The sequence below is a fragment of the Numida meleagris genome, chromosome 6 (assembly GCF_002078875.1).
Source record: "Numida meleagris isolate 19003 breed g44 Domestic line chromosome 6, NumMel1.0, whole genome shotgun sequence".
NCBI classification, from domain to species: domain Eukaryota; kingdom Metazoa; phylum Chordata; class Aves; order Galliformes; family Numididae; genus Numida; species Numida meleagris.
The window spans coordinates 3725543-3753293 of NC_034414.1; the positions used below are offsets into that span (position 1 = coordinate 3725543).

A 27751-nucleotide genomic window follows, 5' to 3' on the forward strand; every position below is an offset into this window, starting at 1 on the left:
ATGTGTAGGACAAGAGTGTGGCTGATGGAGGAACTGGTTCTGCTATCAAACTGGTGATGGTTTGATATGAAGCAGCAGGATATAGGAAGGAGTACTGTTCAGAGAAGCTTTAAGGGTTGAAAAGTCTGGTGGGATTATAAAGGGGTAAGTGTTACAGTAGTTCAGCTCTGTTTCCTGTGAAATGTGCAGCACTGAGGCTCTAAGCCAAACCTTAAGATCATTTCAAACTGTGTCAAAAGGACAAGTCTGAAGTCATTTTGCAATAACTTATATACAGATTTACACTTCCCCACGATAGCTGTTTCTGAGTATGTATGAGGGTGCTAAGTGTATTGTACTAACCTTTAACACAGAGCCATCTTGAAGCACTGAAATAATGTATTTAGTAGCTTCTCCATGAGCTGTCTCTGCTATGCCCCCTTCACCCTTCAATAGCACAGAGTAAAAGGAGGTTCTGACCAGGAGAAAGATTAAGGAGCTCAAGAAGTGAATTTCGCATGCTGGTGACTTCTATAGGTGATGTGTCTCACTGTCTGCATTAATGTGAAGGTACAAAACACTTTTTTTTTCTGACAGGTTTGTTGTGTAGATAAATTCAGTGCCACAGAGCACTACATATCACCTGAGGTACTTGACTGATTGAGAATCGTGATTCAGAAATTGTGACAGTGAGTTGATAGTAGGGGATAGAAACCAAGAAAAGTTTCCTTCATTTATGTATGGTAACATTCATACTCATAGAAAGATTAGGTATTAAGGTTAATACGTATTTGATAATGTTATCAGAGCTAAATGGGAAACAGAAATCCTGTAGTTGACGGAACAAGCACCAGTAAAATGGGTTGTTAATTTTCTCTTGACAAATACCTTTTCTCAGAACCCTAATATTTCTCATTGCTCATTAGAAGCCTGCTACTGAAGGTAAAGGAGGGGAATAACAATGAAGGGAACAAGGTGCTTTGCTGATTAATAAAAGGTTCTTTGTTTCCTTCTGTTTTTTTCCTGTTTGAAACTGAAATCTGCAAAGTTTGTGTGATTATGCATTACTTCTGACCTGACCAAAGAGGATGGCCAACTGGCAACCTGTTTCTTGATAGACAGTAGTAGGGGTTAGTACACTTGCAGGCTAATGCCATGTCAATTAATTCTTTAGTGCTTCTTCTCTTCTTTTTGGTCTGCCAGTCAGCTAAGTAAGAATGGAAAAGTTTTGCTGTATCCCCCATCTTGTAGATGAATTAGACCATTGTGTATGAGAAAAACCACATGAGTTTAGCTGAGGGTCAGTCTTCATCTCCAAGTTGTGTTAAACTTGCTTTGGCTATGGGTCATTTGAGTCCAGTCTAGTGACGGGGAAGTAAGACAGGTTTTATCACTGTATGTGATCATACACACCTTCTGGATAGCACATCTACATTTCATAGTCCTTAAATAAAGGTTCTGGTTGCAAGATGAAGGACTTCTTCACAGGAGTAAATTCCATCATTTCAGTGGTGAGGTGAAGGTGAGAGAGGGGCACGATATAAGAGCAAATATATCCATCTCTGCTGTATACGTTGCTCTTGATTAGGAAGAATTAAAGGGCAACCATTGGGTTTTCATTCAACTTTTTATTTTAGACCAAGCACCCTGCAATCCAAACCACAGCGCAGTCAGATTATTTTAAGAAGCACTGTCCTTGGGTGAAGCTGCAGTGGAAGCTGTGAAGAAACTGCTGAGGAGAGGGCTAGAGGATCTGGGGGGCAGGGATGGTAGAGGAATCCCTTGCTTCAGCTGGTTCATCTCCCTGTGATGACATAACACTTAGCACAGTAGATGGCTAGCCCTTTGCTACTGACTGTTGTTTGGTGGTCGCTGAGTGAATGACTAGTCACAGGCTTGAGCTCTCTGCTCCCAGCTGTACAGCAGATTTTAAAAGGAATGCAGAAAAAGCTGTCACAAGACAATCTTATTGTAGGGCTGTTAGTGTATTTGTAGAACCTCATTCAGGCCATTTAAAAATCTTTCAAAATGGTGAGGTTCCTCTGCTCTCTGTGATACATGAAAACGAAATTTCATCTCAGAATAGAAGATTGGACAGTGGGAAGAGAGGGAAGATAGGGAAAAATTGAAGTCTGAGTTAGCACACTGAAATAGCAGAATTAAAAAGCAGAGTCAGCAAGTGGGAAAAGAGCCACCCCTTGTCCTTGCTTATTTTTTTCCCCTGTTGTAAATTTGTATTTCTTTTTGCAGTGAAGAAGAAAATAGCAAAAATGATGGACGATGCTATGCAATCTGCCTTCAAAGCATGCAATAATCTGAATGCAAATTGTAGATGGGAATGGGAAGGGACCTATTTTCACTGAGATATTAATCTGAAGTACTATGTATTATTCTCAGTTAGAATCTGTCTTTCAGGACAAACTTGTGTTCCCGATGAAAAAGTAAAACTCTCTTCACAAGGGGAGAGGCAATCTATTTTGGTTCTACTCTCATGGTTTGATTAAGAACATACCACCGTTACTGAAAGTCTTTAGTAATTTAAAATGAAAGTTCAAGGTCATTTGACTTTTTTCATTTCGACACAGGCGAAACCTTTGGAGTTTTCCTGTCTTTAACAGCCCCTACTGCTGTTAAATTTCATGCGTCCTTTGTTCAGAAAGAACTTGAAACGCTTCGTGCGTTAGCTATGTAGATTATTCTATAAGCTGCTAAAACAGAAAGTCTTTTCCAGTATGTGAGAAAGAAACAGCCACAGTACATGGCTTCATTTCTCCTTATTTGGATCAGTGCATCAGCATGGTGGTTAAAAGTGTGTTCTGCAACATGGAAGGTAGCAGTGTGTAAGTGTCTTGAACCTTAGAGCTAATATGGAAGTAAATGGTGTGAGGCTAAATCTTGCAGTGGTACAATCTTTCTGTATACAGCAGAGATTGAATAGTTTTTTACTTTTATCAAGCATAGTGACATAACATTATACTTTCAAACATTACTTTTTGCTTCTCCCCTTTTTTTCCCCTATACAGTTAACCAAGTTAATGCAATGAATTTTATCACAAACTTTATTTTTATCATTTCCAGGTCCTGGGATTGCTTTTGTTGTTTACCCAGAAGCCTTAACTAGGCTTCCCCTCTCTCCGTTCTGGGCTATCATATTCTTTTTGATGCTTCTGACACTTGGATTGGACACTATGGTAAACTGCTTTCATTTTCCATTTTTTTTTTGTGGTGCTTTCCCTATTTATGTGTTCTGAGGACCACGACATAGCTTGCTGTTTTCTGTGTAGTCCATGAACTGCCTTACAAAGAGAGAGAGAAGAATTAAGGCCATCATTGCTCAAATGACTTGGGTGAAACTTTGGCATTGGCATCTGAGAGTTTAACACCAAGGATGTGGAATTCTCTGTCTCACTTTGCAGTATATGCAGTTGGACCATTTTGCGTGTGTTGTGTGTGCAGAAATGAATCTCTTTGTTTTGTCTTTCAGTTTGCCACTATCGAGACTATAGTGACCTCTGTTTCAGATGAATTCCCCAAATACTTACGTACGCACAAGGCACTGTTCACTCTTGGGTGCTGCGTTTCCTTTTTCATCATGGGATTTCCTATGATCACTCAGGTAATTAAATTGTCTTTGAGCATCACTCTCTGCCCCCCGTCCCCCTCTGGTGGCCGTTCTCTGTTCTTGCAAGAAACAGTTGCAAGATAGGAAGCGGAATTCTGCCAAATGAGTAGAGACACCAGGTGAGACTGAAAGCTTTGTGTGTGGATGCTCTGCTGAGATGCGTTTAAGAGACTTGGTTACTCAAATATTTCTGAAAATCTGATTCTCTTCAAATTAATTCCTAACCAAACATCTCCAAGTAGTCGTATAAGTGAGGTATTTGCTTAGAAACAAAACAAAAAACCCCAAACATTAATATGCCATCTAAACCTGTGCGTTAGTTTGGGGTGCCTTCCCTCACATGAATAGAATAGATATGCAACAATAGTCCTGGCAAACTGTGGAGTTAATAATGAAATTCTCACCTACCATGGATAATCCTCACCATCTGTTTTCCACTAGTTCCTCCAGCATTGTAAACTGAGCAATTTCAAGAGGAGGTGTACAGACTCTATGTTACTCTGTTACTCTTATCCACCCTTTTCCTCTCTTCGGCTTTCTTTGCCTCACTTCACCAGCTACCAGCGTAATTCTGCTGTTCCAAAGTTTGGGATAGATTCAGTCCTTCCTTCACTTGAGTTATATTGCTTTAAACTTTACCCTGAGGACAGGGCATTATATCCTATCTGCCAGAGGAATGAACTGGACTCACTACTCTTTTCAGTTTCAATGGTGATTTTGCTTTTGATGCCATACTTGGTGGTGAAGATGTACTGCCAGTTGATGATCAGGTTGCATTCCTTAATCTGAAAGGACAGACACCTCCATCTTCCCCTTCCTAGGGTGTTTCAGTCACCAGACTCAGGCATCCCTTCTGCTTTTTTTCTAGCTCAGATGATCTGTGGTGCAGAAAAAGATCTGTTACTCCTTTAGCTAGAAAGAAGAAATAGTAATGTGACTTGAATCTCTGTCTCTTCAATGTTTGGATGCTTGCTTAGAATAGAATCTTGTGTCCTGTCCCTGTCTGTTTTGCCTACCTTCGTGCTAGTTAGAGGACAGGGTTATTGTGACATGTGGAGAGGCACGTGTGCCATAAGTAACGGCTCTTTTCTTTTTTTCTTCAGGGTGGAATGTATATGTTACAACTTGTTGACACTTACGCAGCTTCTTACTCTCTTGTCATCATTGCTATATTTGAGCTTGTTGGAGTTTCCTACATTTATGGTAAGAATACTGTTGCTGGACCACCTATGTCAAAGCCGTGTTTCAGTGCGTGGTAAAGAAAATGTTGTCATGAAGCTCTTAAGAAAAGGTGCAACATTTATTTTTACTTATTTATTTTCACAGAAAGAAAAACCTAAGATTCAGGAACATTATTTTCAATGGAAACATAATAAGACTTCATTATTATGATTCCTTTAAACGCATGTATTTTAAAAAACTATTTTGTACAGCTTGCTGACCTTTCTCTACCAGTAGCTTAAAGCCAGTGTTTTGAGAGCATGGGAGCATTCTTAGCCAATGCTAAGAACTGACAAAACATTTAATGATAATTTTCCAGGAGTTCTTCCACACACCAACTCTATGAGGCTAGACTCTGAGCAAACTTACATTTAGCAACTTCTGAAGGATTTATTTTCTGTATGCACATCTAGTTTTCCCTTTAGCCTATCTCTCTATAACACAGAATGAAGACTATGCTGCTACTCAGAGTGATTACCTGTGCACAGTGGTAGCATTAGTTATATCAATCCATGCTTTAAGTTATGGGGAAGAACGCCAGTTACTGTAAAGTAGTGCAGTTACCTTGATGCCAAAGTAGCTATATCAGTTGGTATCAGCTGATGATTGTTCCCAAACTTGCCCAGTTCTTTATGGAAATTGATTCTTGGGAATGTGTTATTTAAGATAATTGTAGTAGGAAAGGTGACAATTTTGCTATATAACAGGTTTTTAATTTATGTCTGGAGTGTGTTGACACCACTTAAGACTTATCTTCAAAAGCGAAGGAAGTGTCTGAGTCTTGGTGTTAAAGAAAACAAGGTAAAGGCTGGTTCTGCTGTTTCTATAGCCAAAAGTGAATGATTTGTTTTCTATCAGCTAGCATTCGGCAGTCCTGAGGTTTTCTTTTGGAGACGTATATGTAGCAGGATGATCTTAGGTCCTAGTGTTGTGCACTTAGTTTTTTTTTTCCCTTCCTCCTTGTCTGTTTGCTGAGGACATACCTGAACAATGCCATGCTAAAAGCTCTTGATGTCACTTTTCTTTGCTAGCATTATGATTAGCATCACTCAGCCTGTGCCAAGACTGTGCCCTCTTAGGCCATTCCATCAGTACACAAGAGAAAAATTCCTTGCATAGAATATTTTTCAAGAGCTCAAAAGCTTCTTCAGTCTGTGGAATTCCTTTTGCTCCATGTTCTTAAACAAGCATGCAGGTAAATAGGAAGAAAATAGCAGCTCTATCTCTCCTTTGAACACTGAGTGGCAGAAGAACTGCAAGCCTGCTTTCATGGTACAACACTTTGTTAGATTTACTTGGCTTTACCCAATACATTCAGGATCCCTTAAAATACTAATTTTTATGGAAAATATAAAATAATACAGAATGGCTACAACACTGCTAAGGAAGGATTTGAGCAGAGGAGGTTTTTTTTTAGTTGCATATTTCTCTAAAGTAATCAGATGTGGCAAAGATCTGACAAATGGCAAATCATTTGCTCCGTGCTTTCTGTACCAACTGATTGTTAATCAACAGATGTTGGTCATGTCTTTCATATGTCAATTTCAAAGATTATTACCTGGAATTAACCTTTTTTTTACACTGAAAATCTCCCACTTTAAGCACGAAAAACGAAGGATTTATTTTACAGTCCACTAATGCACCGTAAGTACTTGTACTGCATTAAATCTAAATACGGCTTGTATCTTCATGATTTGTATCTTGCAAATACAAGTGAGACTGCTGCCCCTGTTAAATTCCTTCAAGCAGTGCTTAAAATTGGCATAATATATTTTCAAGCTCTGACAATTACTTGTTTTACACTCCACTGACACCTTTCTCTGTACACTTGTACTCTTCATGGCAAGCAGGCTGGCAGAATAGTGGCAGGCGCTTTTATGATGAAATAAATCTTTCTTTAGCTCTTGTTACATGTTCCGCTTGCTGAGCTTGTTGAGATTTTTAAATTAAAAAGAGGCACACTTGGTTATTTCCTTGTAATCACTTATTTTTTTCAGGAGAGCCCGTGCTACGTTATCCTGTCAAGTGCAGGTTTTTGTTTCATTTGCCGGCATAGATGTTTGTTTTCCACTTGTTTAGATGATGATGCATGATTGGTGAAGAATAACTTAAAGCTGTGGGTATTAACTTAATCGTCAGCATTATTCCCACTGTTGCATATTGTAAGGCAAAGCTAAGCACAAAGATGTTTGTGCTTGAGCGAAACACTGAAGGAAATTGCTTGGAATTGAAAATGCATTACCTTACCTTGATTCAAGCTCCTTCTAGACCGTTTTATTGGCAGTCTATTGTCAGGAAGTCTCATCATCAGAGGGAGTGGTAGCTGCTGCAGTGTGCTGGTAGGAAGTATGTCAGTCATTCCAAACATTTTACCTGCAGAAGTTTGAAGCAGATTCTGTCTTTAGCTTGCATTGCACTTTGTAATGGATTTTATGCCTGCAGCACTTTGAATACATCATCCTACTTTAGAGGGTGGAAACTGAAACACAGAATGTGATATATTGTTTATTTCCCACAGTCATGCAGCACGCCTGACAGATCTGAGGGAGAAACCAGGTGCAGTAAGATTGAATCAGGGCTTTATTACCTAAACCGTCCTTTACATTTGATCCTATTTTCTGTCGTTCACTGGGAGATGCCTACTGTGTCATCTCTGCATCTGTTTACATGCATTGGCTCCTGAACTGCAAGTACTTCAAAGCACATGAAGCTGAATTTTTGCCAACAATTCCAAGATGGAGCTCATCTTTTTTTTTTTTTTTAATTACAGTTTTGAACAAATCTGTTCAAATCTGCAAGAAGCTTCCTCAAATTTTGGAGGCAGAATCCTATGATAACTGCATCATCAGGTAAACCTCCACTGCAGTTCCAAGTGTGACCAAAGCAGGGACACTCAGACTAGCTCTAAATTGTGTGGACACTTCAGCCTATACCTTCTGCTGCTGCAGCCAGTTTAACCAGGTTGGTTGCTACCACAGCGTGCTGCAGGGATGGCTGCTGCATGAGCATCTCCCAAGTAGCTCGCTGCAGATCGTTCTCTGAGCTGGAATAAGCAGGAAAACACAGCAGAGGGGCAAGTCATCCAACTGCTGCAAAGATTGTCTTCAGGTCTGTCACAGAGCAGTCCTGGGCGTTACATTCAGTCTGGGCACGCAAAGGTTTGTGTTACAAAAAGGAGAAACACACAATGAGTAAGATAGGTGCAGATCTTGCAGTACCGCCTTCTTGTTTAATTTCCGGATTTTTATCTCTTCCTTACAATAACACGGTTTTCATCTTCTCTCTTGCATACTATCTGCCTGTGCTGGCTTACTCTGGGCTCACTGCTAACCTCAGCTCTAGGGCTGCCCTTGTACCTGCTGCTCTCCTGGAGGTGCATCAGAAGATACTGAACATTGTGCCACTGAGCACTGAGCCATTGCTGTTTTTTATATGCTAGGCCATCCGTTCTTAATTGTTAGAAGTCAGGTGGATAGATTAATTTCTCCTCGATAACAGCAGAAAAGCTTCTAAATTAGGGGGATAAAATGTGGGGATTATCCCTTCTTATGTTCAGCAGCTGCAGTGGCTGGCTATAAGGGCATTAAGAACATAAAGCAATCCATTGCTTTTCTTCTGAGAATTTCCTCCTTTTCCGAATGATTTTCCTGCAATATTTAAGCTCCATCCCTGTCTCCACATCATAGAAATGAGACTAAATGGTATAGAATAATGCTTTGTACAATGTAAATGGCAGAGACAGTCACCTGCTTTATCAAATCAAATTGGCCCAAGTTTGGAATGTCCACATAATGGAGGACCCCAGATTTTCTCCTTCTCATCACCATTAGATGAGCTGGAACAAGTTTCAGTCTTAATTTTTTTTTTTATTATTTGTGGTTAAATTTCAAATAGCTGTGGGAGTGAGGAGGAACCACTGACATGAACAGCAGCGCAGAGCCAGGCTGAAATGCAGACTGGCTTTGATTGGGTGGCATGGCCAAGGAGATAACTGTGGAAATGACTGAAATAGCGTTTTCCAATCTTCTGCATTCTAATTAACTCAAGTAACCATATAGATGCAATCAATACAATAACCTGAAGGATCAGCATGTCAGTCAGTCTGTTCATTTGAATGACACTAAATAGAATTTTAAGGATTTACTGGTGCTCTCTGATAGTTCGAAGCATTGCTTACCTATTGGTTGAAAAATAACAGGAGATGATCAGCGTCAAAGCGAGATGATTTAATCACACCCAAGTAGTACAGGAGGTATACAGAGCCTCAGATATTATCCGTGCTGATACAAGTACGCAGCTGACTGGTTTTACTGGCTGCACATGGTGTCTTACCTAAACACATCTTTAACTAAAATAGCTCGTTTAAATTTTTTTGTTAATAAGTTTTTTCACAAAATATAACAAATATGTGCAGAATTGCAGTTAATCAGCACATGCTCATCATGTCTCCATCTGAAAGGTTCTAAACTCAGTGTTTAATCTCTGCCTAAATGCTCGATTTTTGTTTTTAATCCTTAGGAATCAAGTTGTTCATTGGAACTGGTCTCACTTTTGACTTTGTGGTTAGAGTCCTTCAGTTGAGGTTTTCAGCTAACATGTCACAATTCGTTACTGTAATCAGACATAAGGAGGATCACAAAAGCTGTACTGCAAATTGCAACTGATTTATTTCACCCCTAATTGCATTTACCTTACAGGATTGCAAAGGTTTTGTGAAGATATAGAAATGATGATTGGATTCCAGCCAAGTAAATTCTGGCGCGTCTGTTGGGCCTTTGTGACCCCGACTATCTTAACAGTAAGCAAAAGTTGCTTATGCCTTTTCCTGCCATTTTTTCTTGTTGCTTCTTGGGCTGGTGGGTCTCCCAGTGGTGCTGTTGTAGCCCTTCCCTGCTTGTAGCAAATGCTGGCACAGCATACCATGGCATAGCAGCATGGTTTGGTTATTCTGGGCACGTGTATTTGATGTGTGTGTATATATAGAGAGAGAATGACATAATCGTTTTCTCAGGCTCCGATAGGGAAAAACATGTTTGAGGACATGTTAAGTGCTTTGGAAAGAGTTTCATGGAGATCTCGGTGACAGCCACTCTGCAAAGACGGAGCTATTTTTGCAGAGGCTGAAATACGCGTGTCCTTAATAATAAATATAGCCCCCTTCAGTGTTTCTCCCTCCCTCTTTACGACAAGGATCTGGGGCTCCCCCGAGGCACGCCGTGCCGGTGGCAGCGCAGGACAGCAGGTGGCGACAGTGCCCTGCGGGAAGCGGGAGTGCTGCCTCCTCCTCCGGGCTCCTCCTCCTCCTCCTCCTCTTCCTCCCCCGGGCTGCGGGTGCTGCTGCCCGCCCACCTGTAACGATGTGATGTAAAGTTTAAAGATGAACGTTGCCACACCGATATCTAAAAACAGCCTTACTTCAAAGTAGTGTCTTCCATAGCATCTCTGTTTTGTCTAAAAGAAGACGTGTTCTTCATTTTACCATTGCGAAGCATGGTTTTTTGGTCTTTTTTTCAAGTTCAGGGCTCAACATACAGCAGCTCTGTTGACTGTCTGTCCCTCTAACACAATATTTCCTTTATATTTTATCTGAAATACAATGATACTCTTTGAGTGCATGTTGTGTTTTGGCACCAGAATGAAATCACGCTCTCAGCTGTTTTCACAAACCTCAGTATCTTCCAGTGGAGCTAAATATTCTGTACAAGGATTCATAGATTTATAGTAGAATTCGTGATAGGGCTCACATTGGGAAACACATCACCTGGCTGAGGCAGAGGGGAAAAATGTTGACTTGAGAGTCATTTGCAGCCACTTTGTTCAGAGAAGTTGTGCCTCAGCCTATGTGCTGGGAAGTTCCTATGTGTGCAGTTCTTTAGCAGATAACATTGGGAAGTTCTTTAATTTTGGGATGGAGAGGGGGTAGAAGGCTTCTTCCATAGTTGGTTACTTCTTTCAAGTGATGCTAGTTCAGGAATTAGGTAATTTCTTCTGAAAACTGAAAAAGTCTGTATTGGCATAGAGGAATTTGGGTTTGAAAGGACTGCTTGGTTTTGGTTAACTCAACAGAACCCTGAGTTGCGAGGAGAAGAAACATCCTGTGCTGAGAACAATCTTTCCCACAGGCACATTGCAGGTGTTCATAAAATCATTTGAGGTAGAAGTGTTCTGCCCTGCCGCATAGATTTTCATGACTGTCTTCACCAAAGTGTAGGGTTGCCATGCTTGGAAAACTGGTAGATCTGGCTCACCTGCTTGGTGGCAGCTGTGCTTTGATTGTGCCAATATATGGGCATAATTTGGAAATTCATGCTTGAAAACTCTGAAAGCGTAGCCCAGTTTAATCAACAATATTAGGACTTGATAAATGTAAATGTATGTTTCCTTGTGTATCTTGTTAAAAAAGATGTGCACAGGTTTTCTTTTTCTTTTTCACCTGTTTCTTCCAATGGGTGTTTTCAAGATCCTGTTTTAGAACCATTGTTACACTTCTGAAGTGAACTATAAGGCAATTTCTGCTAATTGCTTGGTTGCTTTGCTGATCAGACTTGCACGCTTAGCTGCTGCCAGTAATCACAACTAGGGAATAGGAAATTATGTTGTCTCTTACGAAAAGCAAATTTGGAAAGCAAGCGAGGTCAGTTCAGGTTTCCACATTCTGCTGCTGTTCCCTCCAATTGCAATACTTAGTGAACTTTGAGTGAGAAGTAATTTGAGACTGATCAGTCATAATTCCATTTTTGTGCTATGGAAATGGGCAGAGCAAAACCAAGCAATACATTTTTTTCTATTATGGCTTCTTTAAAACTAATATTTGATACATTTGAATAGTCTAATATTAGACTTTCAGCTCCTCCACATCTCTGGAAATAAAACCAATCGTTTTATATGCGCCTTCACCTAGTTATGCTGCTATAAATCTTCTGTGTGCAATTATTGTAAGCACAGGCATTTCCCAAAAGTTACTGAATTATGCACAAATGTAAGCAGATGTATTGCTATTCATACCATAAATGAAATGGAGTAACTTAGCATAATCACATTAGGTAAAACTGCCAATAGACCATGTAATAGAGCCTGTTACTCTAGGGGCCAGATTCTAATTTCAGTTCTTCTGGCATAAATACAGAGATTTTTGTGGGATTTTGCAAGATTTCCATGAAACTCATTAGATTCAGTCTCTGACCTGTTTGTTACATTTGGTGAGAGCTCCCTGCCAAGCAGCATGCACTTGTGTCTATGTCCCATGCAGACCAACAGTGTGCATGGATACCTGCCCTTGGCTGCATAGCAGGCTCGTTTTGCTTATTCAGACTTTTTCCTCCCTTGTTTCCAGTTTATTCTTTGCTTCAGTTTTTACCAATGGGAACCGATGACTTACGGAGCTTACCACTACCCTGGCTGGTCGATGGTGCTTGGGTGGCTGATGCTGGCCTGCTCAGTTATTTGGATCCCAGTGATGTTTGTGATAAAAATGCATCTAGCCCCAGGCAAATTTATTGAGGTAACTCCACTGACTTTTTGCTGCTTAAAAATACGGTCACAGGAGACTGTCTGTTTTATTTTATATTGATTTTTGTAATATTGAATGGCTAATGCTGCTAAGGTTTACTTGCTGGTAAGCTAGTCCTTGTGTTGCAGAGAAACGCTCAGTTGATTTAAAATGCAGACCTTCTATTCCCCATTTCTCAGCAAAATGCTCCTAAATTGTTAAGTGATGGCTTTTATGACAAGTAGGAGGTGTTACAAATTTCATAAGCCCTGGAAATGGTGTCAGTGGAAGAAAGTTGTCATCCCAGCTTTGTGGCACGTCGAAGTAGCAAGCTTCACCCAGCCCCTGGTACGTGCTGCACTGCAGGGAGCCCCATGCGCAGCACTAGGGGGTGAGACCTGCTGCTTCCCCACACCACTCTGGAAATGTGGCAGTCCCCTTCTGTTGTGTGTCTTTCTCAGTTCTGCCTTGTCCTCGCTGCTACTGCTTGTGCCATTCCCTCCTTGGGATACAGAGCAGACACTCATCTCCCCTTCTTATAGTAGTTTTGTCAGTTTGGCTCTCCTGCAAAATCCATCGGGTCTGTTATACATCTAGAAAAAAAATAATGAAAGGAGAGCAAAATTTACTAAGATAGAATATTCACTTGATTTCTCAGTGTGTCACACTACATGTGCCAGAGGGAAAAGATCACATTTTTACATTTCATAAAGAGCAAAGGAATTTAACATGAAGCAGCGAGACACCCTGGGGAGAGCATCCAAGTACACAGCTGGCACTAGGCAGCAAAGCCACTTGTCTAAAGGGCTGTTCAGCCCTTGTGTAGTGCATGTTGGAGTGCAGAGGTCAGGAGAGAGAGCTACTCCTACTGGAGATGAGTTAACATGAAATTAGATTTGCTTGTTCATCGCTTTGTAAGTTTCTCTTGTTGAGACAAATAGCTATGCTTCAAATCTTCTAACTCACCTGTACTGTACTAGGGTAGGTTGTCTGAAAAAGTAGGGTGCCACCCTTACTGTCCCTCCTGTAGCGCACCCAAAGAAATGCCAAAAGTTGGACCTGTTTTGAAGGGGCTTTCGCTGAAGTTATTTCATCCCTAGCCCAGTATTTTCTGAACATTGGGTCTGCTTCATAAAATTATTATGGTTGATCTGGGAGGTAAGTGTTGCAAACTGGTAATTAAGCAGAGATTAAAATAACTGATATAGAGGCCTGATTCACTTTATTGGGTAATAAACATGTAATTGCTCCCTCTTAAGTCATCAGGAATATGTTTTCTTTCCTTTTGATCTGTAAATAGCCAATCATATTATATATTCAATAAGGAAATCAGCAGAAAGATAAGAAGTTTGTTGTTTGCCACGTTAACGTTCTCCTCTTTCTTTTTTGCTGTGGATAGAAGTGAAATATTTTGTCATCTCAAAATGAGAATCCTGGTTCATTCATAGCAATGTACTACTTTTTGGTCATTTGTATACTTGGGGGAAATATGCTAAACAGAAATCCAATTATTTTAATGCACTTACCCACTGCTTAGACAATTGGGCTAAGTAATTGTGCACATGTCCTTCAGTAAGTGAGCCTGGCAATCTGTAGCTGTAGGTCTGAGCTCCCCTCAAATAATGCAAGGGAGATTGTATAATTAAAATCCGAGCACATTATCCTCTATTAATCTTGCAAACTTTGTGCAAAACAAACACTGAGCAGTGGAGCATTGCAGGGCCATTGTCAATAACCTCAAATGAGCCTGCTCTTCTTTCTTCTGCACTGTGATTCTGCTCCATAACTCCAAATGAGACTCTCTTTTTTCTCCCCTACGTTGCAGCGACTCAAGTTGGTGTGCTCTCCACAGCCAGACTGGGGCCCATTCTTGGCCAAGCACCGTGGTGAACGTTACATGAATATGATTGATCCGCTGGGAACCTCTTCCCTGGGACTTAAACTGCCAGTGAAGGATATAGAACTGGGGACCCAATGCTAATGATTCGTACCTTGGTGACAATAACATTGTCAGCCTTTTCAGCTTTTGTTTCCAATTTGTTTCCCCACCACTTTTTTTTCCTCCCTGCAGTGCCTGAAAGTGATTGCTTAGAGAAGTAGGATTTACTGTTGCATGCCATAGGGGAGACCTAGCTAGTCCATTTCCAAGTGTAGGTGGTGCCCATGATGTATTACGTTTTGGCTGAAACAGCAAAAGCATGTTGCACAATGAGTTACATCCCAGGTTTTGTTGGGTTGCATAGGAATAAACAAAAATCCCTTGTAACAGCCAAAGATGGGGCTAGGATTCCGTTACCAGAGTAATCAAAGGGAAGGATGGGAGTGAACGCAGGGGATCTCCTGCAGCCCTGGTATTAGCCCAGCGTGAGGCTCTCGTGATAAGTGGAGTCGCTTTGTTTGCACTGAGAGCGGATCCCACCTCATAGTCACACAGTTGTTGTGTGAGTACGAATTGTGCTCACCTTGGGGACTTGCTATCTCAACAAGCAGAGACCCTTGAAACAGCATGCCAGTAAGCAACATGTGGGATCAGAGCAGAAGCACTGATCTGTGTCCATTTGATGTTTTTGAGTAGAAAAAGTAAAGCAAAGTTCAGAAAAAAAAAGAAAATATCATTTGAGATTGGAGCTAAATTGTATTTGAGTCAAGAGGTGGTTTGGAAATAGTACTGGACTGAGGTGCATGGGCATCACAATTAGAGTGTGGTCATACTTTTCTTTCTGTGATTTGCTATCTGTCATTTCCATTGGAAATAACTCAGTTATACCAAGCATCTGAATCCTGGCTCCGCTGGCCAACTGCACATACGTTCATTGTGACTGCGGTTTTACTCTCTTCAGCGCTCTGAACACGGTTTCCTTGTTTCTCTGCTTTTGTTTACAGTATCTCCTCAAGAAGCCATCGTATAATTTGTGCCTAACTTTGTACTCTTACAGTGTTAAGCATAGTCTGGTCATCACTCAACAACACTTACTAGAAGTTAGATGTGCTGTTCAGCCTTGTGAGTCCCCCCTCATTCTCCTTCTTTATATAACTTTTAGATGTATTCTTCTCTTTCAGCCAATGGGGAATAGCAAAACCCCAGTTGTCTATGTACTACATATATAGCACATAAATTCTTCAAAGTGGTATTCTCTGGAATGTACATAGTTTACATAGTTCTTTTTTTTTTTTCCTGTTTAGAATGTTTTCATTACATAGAAACAAAACAAAAAAGCAACAATTAACCACTGCAGTCATCCTCAGGGATGCAACAACTGATGTACAAAACATGAGGGCTGGGGGGGAGGAGTGATAGGACATTCTAAATCATTACATTTTAGGCATCAGTTCTGTGTGGCAATATGAATGTTAGACTTAAATAATTGTTACTTATTGGGCAGAGTAAAAAATAGAGCTTTTTAGGAGTACATTTATTTAACTGAATAGAAAATTATCCCATTTTATTGTAAATGCACTAGAATGAGGGAGAAAAATATATCTTCACTAATTGGCAAAAACATAATAACCTTTATGATCTTGTTATATCCTATACATACTTACGTGATATTTTTTAAGAGTGATTCGTGTTCATGTAGTGTGTACTAGTGATGTTTTATGTCCCTATAAATATCTTATCAACCAGTGTAGAGATGGTGAGCTTAGAGTAGTTTAGCCTGTTTTTTCCCTCCCCACACACACTCTTGTGGTAGCCAGTAAATGTTCTTTCCTTTCAGGGGACAGTTTCTCTCTGGTTCTGTTGTCTGTCTGTCTTCATATTACAGGGTCTCAGGTAAATCCTCAGTTACCGTGTGTCCGTAGATCAGTAGATGTGTCGTTCCATTCCTGTAGAAGAAAACAAGGTGAAACCTAAACCTTGACATAACACTTCTACATGTTAACTTGTTTTCTCTGTGTGTGTATATATATATGTATATGAAATATATTAATCATTTTGCTGAACTTCCTCTTTCACGGGGCAATTAGTGTTGCTAATTGTAGGCACTGCTGGAGACCTTTAATCCTCATGCAGGACAAGTGAAACACCGTCAGGGCTGTCACTGAGGATGGATTTAGCTGCAATCTGTGCTGCCCCCTGAATCTCTGCTCCACAGGTTCCCGTCTGATCGGGCAGCGGGATGGGACCCCACTGCGAGCTTGGCTGCCTTAAAACTGTGCCCCTCCTTTTCGGCTTCCCCAGCTATTTATTAAGGAGGTTTCTATTCTTACTTCTGGCTTTTATTTTCTTGGCAGAGGCAGGTGTGAGAAGCCACGCTGACGCAATGGAAGTTTGGCCCTTACATCTGCTTGGGGCCGAGGGCACTCTTCTGGGTGAAGAAAGGAACCTAAGTCAGTGAGACTTATCCATTTTGTCAGGATAAATAGCTCTAGGCCTCTCTTTACCGATAGTATCTAGCTTCTTGGTTTGATTTTTGGAGTCCAGTCCAGTTTCCTTTTGTAAATGCTGTGATGAAAAATAATAGATCTATAGGCTTGTTCCTCTTAAAGAAAAAAACAAACCACGCTCAAATAATGTAATATTTCTGAATCCTTTCACATCCTATCTTTGTCTCAGGATGTGCACTGGAACCGGAATTAACTAATTACAATAGGATCCTCTCAGTATGAGGAAGTTAGTTGCTGTCTACCTTAGAATAAGAGATATCATTTGAAGGAATACTGCTAGCTGATGATATCTGTGCTTTGGCTTGGATTGCCAAAATGAAATACGTATGAAAAATTGCTTTCCATGAAGTCTATAATTAATCTGCGTGATTTTAATTTGTGCTGTTCCTGTGCTCGTTGAGTCCTTCTCACAGGATTAGGCTTGACTTTGAAACTCTGAAGACAGATAGTAGAGAGTGATGTTCTTCTAGTTGATTTTTGTCTTTGGCTTCGACCTTCAATACTGGGCGTGCAAAAACACTCAGAGAGAGTGGAGAAAAAAGGAAGTCGCCAAAGATATGAAATTTTCATGGTATATTAAAAGCAGAATTTTTTCATGCTAGGCTTCTAAAAAAAAGTTAACTGACCAAATCTGAATGTTGAGATTAAATTAACCAGCAGTGTCCTCTTTAAATGAGAAGTAACCTTGCAGTTTGGGAATGCACTTTGTTTAGTATGTTCTAGAAAAGTTTGCATGTACTTTGATAATTTTCTAAAAATAAATTTAGTATCTAATTAAGTACCAGTAAAGATCTTTAAAGATTAAAAAAAAAATGGAGGGGAAAAAGCCATATTAGTAAAAATGTGATATGCGTACTTGCAGATCTATCTATCTCATGAGTAAAAATGTTCAAATTAGGTGAGAATTAGTTTTGTTGCATATACTTTATTTGAAATGAAATTGAACTTCTGAATGAGCTGAAATGCACTGTTATATGCATTAAAGATCACAATGCAAATGTTCGCCATCTTTAAATTCTTTGGGGTCTTCCTACTAGTGCTTTTAATATGCAACATTCAAAACTTGTGTTTCAACTAGACATGGCAGCACTTTGTTCCCAAGAAAAGGGTTTAACAAAATGACCTTTAATTGAGAGGCTTGGATTGTCTTTACATGACGTTCAATTGGGTCAAATTATTTTTTTATTAGGTTCTGCTCCACTTTGATATCTGCATTAGATGTGCCTCGGCACTGAAGGTCATCGCTTTCAATGCGCTGTGGCTATCCCTTCCCATGAAATTTGAAACGCTGATTCATTTTAGATATCTTTTGGTCTTTTTTGAATGTATGTGGAGTTATATGGATAATATGATTTCTTGCTGCCTGTGACAAAAGCAATTGCATATTTATGACAGTTTGATTTCCTGTTGTTTTATTCTTCTGCAACTCCACTTTTTCTTGCAGTCAAAGACTGGTATAGAGCGTGGGTTGCAGGCTGCAGAGCTTTTGGCAAGAGGCCTCCCAGAAGGCATCTCCATTTCGCCATGAACGCTGCTGTGCCTGGTGTGATGACCAGGCCTGTGTTAGTTGGTAATTAAGCTGTTTGCACATCAGATACTCGTAAAATGGCCAGATCTTGATATTCCAGAGGGACTCGGGTTGATGTCTTGAGGGGAGTGGGTGGGTTATTTATGGTTTCTGCCTTCAGGCAGCCTATCACCAAAGAGGGAAGGTTTTCCGGATGGGTTTAACTTAAGGCGAGAACCAGGCTGGGCCTTATCGCTTGCAATATTATTATTTGCCCATAATACCTAACTGCATCTTCAGGTAACCATTTGCCTTATAGCTATCTTCCATTGTTAGGGAAATTATAGATTGACTAAAATGTGTTATCTGTCATTTATACTATGTAGTATTACCTTGTAAGGTGGATGCTTAGGTGGTATAAATTATCACAGCTTTGTTTGGAGCTGTGACAATTTACACCAGCTGAGAATTTGCTCCCTGTGTCCTATGGCACTTTACTACAGACCCATCGCTGATGGGTTAAATCTTAATTACTTGCGTAATGTCATATATAAATATATATATATATATATTTACAGGCGTTCTATGGGGTACTGCTGCCTATGGATAAAGATATGTACCCTAACCAGGTCACTGATTTTTTTCCTTCATTAGCTGTATGTGGAGAAGATGTATTATGTTACTAAGGTTGCATCATACATATCTCATGTAGTGCATAATGTAATGCTGTACGTTATTCATTTAAGAAGTCATTATTCTTGAGGCCCTACCTCAAATTTTGTATTTATGTCTACAAATGCAATTTATTGTATTATATATTTGCCTATTATATTTGGATGTGACAAATTAAAATTATTCAATAATGTATGGGCTCTAAAGACTCTAAATAAATGTCCAGTGTTTAAAACAAAATTACTTAACATTTCCTGGTGAATAGATTTTATTTTCTGCTCTCTTTCCCCACCCAACGCACACTACAAACATCATTCTTACTTAACGCACAGCCTTAAGGTATCTGCAGAATTGATCCATTTGATTGTTAGAAACCTTGAGCAGCAACTGGAAACAGCCCTCTTGGGAAAGGGAGATATTGCACAGCTGCAGAAACAAGAATCAATTAAATGGCTGGGTTTGTAACTGTTTGCGTGCTCAGGAGCTTGTGGAATAATTGATTGCTTATCAGAGGACCAACTGGCTTTGTTTAAATCCTTTTCATCCCATCAATTAAGTCACCCCAAAGATTGTTGAATTGTTACAAACAATGGAGGTTCATATCAGATGGAGGCACAAATGGAAGGTGAAAGGGGACAGAAGAGTGAAGGCGTAAGCCCATGTTTCCTGATGTTATCACACCTTTTGTTTAAAGCTGAATTCCTGCCCTGTGGTGAGCGCAATGCAAAGCAGTGTGTGCAATGCAAAGCAGCGTGTGCCACAATACTGCTGTACTAATGATACTTAATGACATTAATGATACTAATCTGACCTATTCCTCTGCTGGGAAACAAGAGCTTTTAATAAGCATTCCCAAAATACGATAGCTGAAGTGTGATATCTGATCGTAACACAGCATCATATATGGTGGCAAATGATACGTGAGAGCTCTGCCAAGAATGTGATGGCAATTCCAAGCAAAGCCTCATCCTGAGGATGACCTAACAGCCACATGGACTGCTCCGGCTGTTCTGGAAGTCAGTTCTCCTCAGAAAGGTTTATTTTTTTACCTGTAAACTTGCCTTTCTCCGAGCAGTGTGCGTGTGGACAGAGGAGGTGGCAGGACCTGATGACAGAGGACTGCAGGAATTCATTGTTCATGTATGACAGATTTCATCTTGGAGAGGGCTGCAGTTACCAGTGAGCACCGCAGGAGCCCTGAGAGGCAAGTGAGTGTCATTAGTCTCCTCGTTAGGAGGAAAAACTGAGGCACGGGAATTGGTCAGATCTCCAAAGTCAAACAATAGGAGTCGATGATACAACACATTGATTTGGGGAAGAAGAGGCAGTCCTTGGCTGTCACTGGTAGGCACTGCTGCTTTAGAACTGCAGACCCAAGGGCACATCTTGTATCAACCTAATGGATTTATCAGTTTCAAAACTTAATTTAGACTTGACGGTCTTTGAACATGATCTAACCGTGCACTTAGGAATTAAAAAAGCGTTCTTCCATGGCTGAACACAGACACAGACAAACGATTTCCCTTTGCCAGGCCTCATGCTGGAGGGTTCGTTAGCTGCTGATGTGACTGCACAGCTTAACATGGGTCCCCTCAACCTGTTGAACTGACATTGAGTAGTTGTGATGGGCTGCATATCAGTGGGTAGGACAGGTCCGCGTAACAGCATCCCCCTTAAACCCACTTTGTATTTCGTTATCAGTGCTGTTGTACATGGTTGCCCTCTACTGCCTGCAAAGTAAACTTTGCCGGTATGAGTCGCCAAGCAGACCTCGGGAAACGGGCTTTTACTGCTTACGAAATGAGAAGATTTCCTACTCCACGAAGTAGGAGGTGTTTCTCCAGGTGCGAGCACTGTCGTCTCTCCAGCGTCTGCACGTCCACTGGCAACTGAGCCCATGCTCGGCAGCGCTGTAAGCAATACTTAGCACTTGTAATTGTCTGCTGTCCGAGGGCTGTACATAGCATCGGAGCCGCTTGGAGAGAGAGCAGGCCTAGTCAGAAACACTCGGTCAAACAGCAGAGTGCCGCAAGCTTTGTGGCTGGAAGAACTAGCAGCTTAACACCACACAGCCAGCAGCGTCACAATAATTTAGGTCAAAATCAAGAAGCATTCAATGTCCAACTGGCAGTGCAAGAACAGTCTTTCACAGGGATATTATCTGAGCTGAAATCCAGCTAGCTTGCCAGGAATAACACTTCATTCTTGCTGAAGTGCCATCAGATTTTTTTTTTAATTGCTACGAATGTTCAGGAACACAGCTCTAAGTCTTATTTGAATGTCACGCCTTGTGGCTATTTATATTTCCAACTAGATCGTACCAGAATATCAGGTTTTTTTTGATGCTGAAGGAAATTTGTTGCCATTAGTGTAGGTGTGGGGACAGTGTTGGTGGGGAGAAAGCTATTTTGGTTTTCTTTGTCCTTCCTTTCTACCCTTCTCCAATATAAACAAGTGAAAATGCATGCAAAATAACTAGTGCTCAGCCAATGGGTGATCACTGGGCACAGAGCTAGGGGAGGACCCATGTCATGGGGCTTGTTCTGCTCAGAGAGCTTCTGCCCAGGTCGTGGGCTACTTGCTGTGTTGCCTGTGGGCTCTGGCCAGCAGAAGAACAAGCCAGGGAGGGTGAGAAGGGAAGTGGTGGCATCACCACCCCTGGAGGTGTTTAAGGAACATGGGGATGTGGCACTGAGGGGTGTGGTCAGTGGGCACAGTTGTGCTGGGGTGGGGTTGGACTTGGGGATCTTAGAGGTCTTCTCCAACCTTAACGATTCTATGACAGTCTGTCCACGACAGAGGTGAGAGTGTGCCAGGGTGATTTTTTTTTTCTTGTACCCATGGTAATTTTTTAAATATCATTTAATCCGAATTCAGGTTAAAGCTAATTACATGTCTTACAAAGTTCTGTAATACCAGTTTACACTGCATAGCCACTAAACTCTCTGCACCAGTTCTGCTTAGAAGTGGAAACTGTAGTGAAACTTCAGTTGGATTAGATTTGATTTTGTGTGTATGTAGACTCTGGCTTTGTTATTTCAGAAACCCAAATATAGCTAAGCTACCATGATTTGGATGTATAGCTGTATTTCCTAGAAAGAAATCTCTTACATCAGAGTATTGGGATGGGATAGAAAGGTGTGCCTTCACCTGAGGGTGAGCCATAGCTTGTTTTCTGGTTGCTATGGCTACATAACATATACACATATGTGTATACTATGTGCACCTCTCCATGCCTTAGGGCTAGCAGCAGTGCTGATAACACCACACACTAAACAAAAGCAAGAACGTACAAAGCAACCTTTGAGCAAAGGCTGTTTAGTGCAACTGGAGGTGAATGGCTGAGGTGCTGCTGGGATGAGCACGCCGAGGTTTCCTGGAGTGCACACCCTGCTGGCAGCCAGGAATGGCTGTTTTCAGTGATCTTACTGAATTAACAATTAGGCAGCCATGCTGTGTTCTGATCATACTATTGTAAATGTGCATGAGCACAATTGCCCCCTAAGATGGGAATGGCTTTTTTTCTTTTTTTTTTATAGAATCGTTTGAGCTGGAAGGGACCCTCAAAGACCACCTGGTCCAACTCCCCGCAATGAGCAGGGACACGTCCAGTTCCACCAGGTGCTCCGTCCTGCCTGACTTTGCATGTCTCCAGGGATGGGGATTCCACTACATCTCTGGGCAACCTGTGCCAGTGCCTCACCGCCCTCACTGTAAAACACTTCTTCCTTATATTCCATCTAATTTTTTATTTTGTTGTTTGTGTCGTTCTAGCTTTCTCCAAATGTACACTGATATTTTTTGTGTGCAAGCTGGCCTAGCTTTGTGTTAAGTAGATCCTAGCCACAGCGTGGTGAGGTGAAAAGGCAGCGAGGAGTCCCCCACCCCTCCAGCAGCTGGGGCTTGACTGGAAGTGTAACGAAGCTGGAGCAGCCGGGAGGGCCTTGGGCAGGACGGGAACTCTACCTGGGGCCCATCACCTCTAACTCAACTTTAAATCAGGTGTTCAAGGGTGGAGTTGTGAGGTAGAACCGATTTCTTGTCAAGAGTAAGCCAAGTTCAAGGCTGGAGGGAAAAAAGTAGCTGAAGAGACGCTTTAAAACAGCCATTGGAACAGCTTCTCTGATGACTTGCAAGTATGCTGAAGTGCTTTCCCCTTTTTACGCCTGACGGACGCGGAGAAGAGAGCAGTTAAGCGACTCGAGCAAGGACACCGGGAAGCCCGCGGCAAGGTACGGATCTCCGCGTTACGGTTCGGCGCTCTCGCGGTCGGCGGGGCCCAGCGCGGGGCTCTCTCCGCCGGGGCTCATCTCTCCCTCGGTCTGGGCGCGGCGACCGGGGTCCGTGCGCGGGGCCGCTCCCGCTCGGCTGCCGGGCGGCGGCGCTGGCGAGGCCCGGGGGGGCCGAGCGTCACGGCGGGGGGCGGGCGGGGAGCCCCCGCCGCGGGGGCGTCGGGGCCGCGCCTGGGCAGCGGGCGGAGCCGCCGCTGCCGGAGCCGCTCCGCGCGTCGGAGGCTGCGCTCGGCTCGGCTCCGCTCCGCAGCAGCTGCCGGCAGGAAGGGAGGCAGGCGGGCGCCGCCCGCGCCGCGCCGATGGGTCTGCTCCTGCTCCTCTGGGCGTGTGCGGCCGCCGCCGGGGCAGGTGAGGGACGGGACGCGGCTGCGGGGCCGCCTCCCGGGGGAGCGGGACCGGAGCTCGGCGGGCGGAAACTTTGCGGGGGGCCGCGGGCCGGGCCTCGGCTCTGGGGGCTGCGGCGGGGAGCACCGGGCGCGGCCGCTCCGAGGGCGTCGGGGTGGGCGAGGGAAAGTTTCGGGGCAGCGGCTGCATCCCGCGGGGCCGGGAGCGGTGCGGGGCGGGCGTCTCTGGCGGCGCCGTGCCCGGAGCTGTCCGCGGTGGAGCCCGCGGGAACCGCGGTGCTGTTCCCCGGCAAAGTGCTGCCGGCGCGCCGAGACCCAGCGCCTGTTCCCGGCGGCGGCTTTGTTCTCTCCCCTTACCCCGTGCACCGCCCTGCACCGGCGGGAGCTCGCCCGGGGGACGTTTTCTCGCTGGCGTCCGTAGGTGTTCTCGGGGAAATTTCCCGGGGTGATTAGCAGGAGTGCGAAGGAAACGCTGTTTTGAAATTGTTCTTAGTGTTTTCCCATTAACATTCGTAGGTTTTGAGAGGCGGGACGTTGGGAGAGCAAGCCGCTCGTCCTTTCCTAGCAGCACTCCCCCCAGCAGCGCACACAGACACTTGTGGTGGTAAATAGGACGCTAAACTCTCCTGCTCGGAATCGCAAAGCCACTCAGAAAGTTCTTTGCGTGCAACAATTGCTGCTGTAGGTCCAAGCAAAATGCCTCAGGTGGAGGTTCCCGTTACCATCTGCATGACTGCACATGGGTGTGTGGGCACAGCTGGGCTGTGTCTGCTGTGCTCTGAAAGTTTCTCCGTCCCCAGGCAGCCCACATACAGCGGGGTCGAGGGAATAATGGACGTGCTGCACACGTCATATGGTGCACATCAGCTAGCTGGAGCATGCTGTGCTTGCCAGGGCTTGGGTGCTGGTGATAAAGGCGCAAGCAGAGCGTACGAGCTGTCGGAGCTGTGAGGTGGAATTAATTTCTTTTAGGGATTTCCTAGTGACATCACTCATAATTATACGGCTTAATCCTCTAATCTACTGTAGTGCCTTTGGTTAGCGTTGGGCCAAATCCACCACGTCCTGAGATGATTTCTGTGCCTGCTCCCTCAGTGAATTAGTTCGAGTATTGCTTGTGTAAGCCACTGATGTGAGGGAAATGGCCCAATTACTTTAAATAGGAATTGAAAGCACCATTGGTCAGGATCGAGCCTGAGCTTTGCACAGCTCTCCAGTAAGGGCTGATGGGTCGATGGTTAATTTTGACTTCCAAAAGAAGCAGTGTTTCCAGCCTTCCTTCTGCTGAAGGGAGGCAGCAGAACATGCTAGATGTGGTTGGTATGCCTGTGGAATCCTTCTGATAGAGCGTGAGAGACCACAGGGGAAAAGGAGACTTAGTTATGATACTGAAGCCGCTGATTTGTTGTTTATTAATTATTAACTAGGCTTCTGACTATCTGCTGCAGGCTGGAGAGCCAGCACAGGAAAATGACTGAAAATGCCGACGTATTTAAAGCAGCGTTTGTCCTTTGCTAAATGGATGCTGTGACATTAGAAATAGTCTCCTTCTTTTGAGAGCATTTGAAAAGCTGGGAGGGGGCACGCTGGAGTTGTCACACAGGATTCCTCCCTGGTATCAATCGGAGTCTGTGGAGCTGCAATGATCTGTACTTGTTGAGCCCCGGGTATTCAGGCTGAAATAAACAGCCTTAACAGAGCAGTAGAGCTCCGGTGATTTATGGGAGTGTCTATACATGCTCTGTGTGGTTTCTGTCCTCACCCTCTTGATGTCAGTGGTGGAGCTTTCACTGGCTTTAATGGGATCAGTGGCTAATGCTGGCTATAGCATGACACCAGCTTGGCTTCAGTAGCACCTTGACTACTGTGCGAGAGGGGCTTGGGAGCAGAAGAGCTGGCTGACTGTTTCCCATACCTGTGTTTCTCCCAGAAGGTGTTGTTGGTCTGCCACTATGCACAGAGTCATTTGTAGCCCTGCAGTGCCTGAGCATCTGGGAAGAGTGAAGGCACAGATAGTACTGAAACCTGATGATGTTGCTGCCTACCTGTGAAGCTTTTACTTTTGGAGAAGTTTATCTGGGTTCATATTCCCTAATTTAAACTTTCTACAAAGTGGTATTTATTCCCACATCCTCATGAAAGCACTATGTGCTTACTCACACTGATAGATCGGCACTTGTGGAGGTTCAGTTCTGCCAGTGCCTCTGGATCTTGGTTTGCATTGTAGAGTAAGGTTGATAGAGACCTTTTAAAAACTCTCTTCCCAAAGTTTTTTTTTTTTTTTTTTTTTTGCTACTCAGCCCACTGTACAGTAGCATCCTCTGTGTTAGCACAAGGTGCCATCAAAAGGAGTTTTAATATCCAAATAAAGGAAAGGAGAGAGTACTGTGGTACAGATGATTTATGAGTAGAATACTTAAATTCTTGTTCATTCTGTACACTTCAGTAATTTTTTTAGAGCCTTTCAAAGAATCAGACTGGGGGATTTGCTGCTTAAATGATCTAGAAGCACAGTCCTGGAATGCCAAATAGATCCATTTAGACCTGAACATGCAGTCCACTCTGTGGAGATCAACCTGGATGTGTTTCACAGGTAATGTCCTTGCCCCACAGAAGTCAGTGGGAGTTTTACCATTGACTTTGGCTGTGTCAGGCTTTCATTCTCAGAGCCTGTTCCCATTACTAATGATGTTAGCAAAAATTTTCATTAGGAAAGTGCTTGGATCCTGCACGAGGCTGTTTGACCTATGTCTCAGGCACAGGTCTCATGCTATATTTATTGCTACACTGAGAAAGATACTGTGGGCAGGCTGGCCTCTTGCCATCCCTCAAAGAAGGAGACGTGTTTAAAAATTTGGTGTGCCGTAGCCATTAGGTTGCCCTGAACTTTTGAGCACAGTAACTTCAAATTACTTGAATGTGCATCTTTTCTGTCAATCTCATTGATTCCCCTATCAATTCAAGGAGTGACCAGCCTTTTCTTGGGCATGAGCCTTTCTAAATCTGAAGTCTGGATTCATTCTTCTACAGGAGGTGCTACTGCAGATGGGAAGGTTTAGGTAAATAAATGTTTCTTATTTGTAGGTAGGCTTTGGCGTGCTCCCTGGGGACTGGCTGAGCTTAAATACAGAGGACGTGCTGCATATGCTCTATCATTCTTGTGACTAACATAGGGCTCTGTGATTATTGCATCTTTCATCCTGGTACCATATCTCCTCCAGGGTCACTTTGTCCAGTTGGGAAAATAGATTATATTTAGACTGATCTGCAGGGCCTGATCTGTTGGTCTCAGCTACGTGTGAAATGTGAGAGGAATTTCCAGCCCTTGTGTCTCCCTGGAAATTCTGTAGCCAGTAGCTGTACATTGCAACTCTCTTTCATCCTTTTGCGTAGGTGCTTATGCTTTTATTTATTACTTTTCAGCCTCAAAAGGATGCTGGATTAATGTATCAGTTTTGTAATGTTTTAAGTTGTGCATAATAAAAGCTGTGAAAAGGAAACAGTTTAATTGAAAGAATTGGAAAAGAGTGTCTCCTCTCTTTCTCGCAGCAGAATTACTGCGTCTTCTAAGTAATTACTGTACACAGTGTGCGTGTGAAGATGCTGGAAATGCCTACACTAGATATTCTTCTCCATTCTTTTCATTATCTGATTTGAAATAAAAATTGATCTAACTCTCAGTCTCTCTCTCTCCTTCCCTTCCCTCCAACAGCTGTAGGATTTGGAATGGATCCTGACTTACAAATTGATATAATCACAGAACTGGATCTTGTGAATACAACCGTTGGGGTAACACAAGTGTCAGGACTGCACAATGCCAGCAAAGCATTTTTATTTCAAGGTAAGACACGTTCTTGACTCTGTTTTCCCTGTTCTGTCTGTGTGAGCTCCTAAGAGCTTTGATGCCTGATTCCCTGTAATGGTGGTCTTACTTGTCACTTTCTTTTGCTGAAATATGTGTAGTTTTGGTGGTGGCTTTATTTTTGTGTGCGTGCTGCCAGGTCACCAAGGTTAGCAGTCTCTAGAGAAGTTTTCTTTTTTTTTTCTGGTAGATTTACAGCACTCCCCAATATTTTTTTCCAATTAAACATGTCAAAGTGGTTCCAAGGCATAGACTGTTGTATTCTTGGGTACTTTCTCTCTGTCATTGTACACATAAAAGAGACACGCAGAGCTGAAGCTGTGTAGGTAGGAGAAGGCAGTTAATGTCCTGACACTGGTTAGTAACATGGAGCAAGT

General features: G+C 42.7%; 2 protein-coding genes across 2 annotated transcripts in view; both read left to right on the forward strand.

Moving 5' to 3' along the window:
• SLC6A5 (solute carrier family 6 member 5) overlaps window positions 1-14292 on the forward strand; it is a 29288-nt gene extending 14996 nt beyond the window's left edge. The window contains exons 12-17 of the mRNA XM_021402059.1: window positions 3058-3170; window positions 3464-3595; window positions 4705-4804; window positions 9520-9620; window positions 12156-12323; window positions 14137-14292. Of these exons, the coding sequence (XP_021257734.1) occupies window positions 3058-3170; window positions 3464-3595; window positions 4705-4804; window positions 9520-9620; window positions 12156-12323; window positions 14137-14292 (770 nt within the window). The remainder of the gene's footprint in view (window positions 1-3057; window positions 3171-3463; window positions 3596-4704; window positions 4805-9519; window positions 9621-12155; window positions 12324-14136) is intronic.
• NELL1 (neural EGFL like 1) overlaps window positions 23381-27751 on the forward strand; it is a 286742-nt gene continuing 282371 nt past the window's right edge. The window contains exons 1-2 of the mRNA XM_021402069.1: window positions 23381-23516; window positions 27225-27353. Of these exons, the coding sequence (XP_021257744.1) occupies window positions 23468-23516; window positions 27225-27353 (178 nt within the window). The 5' untranslated portion in view covers window positions 23381-23467. The remainder of the gene's footprint in view (window positions 23517-27224; window positions 27354-27751) is intronic.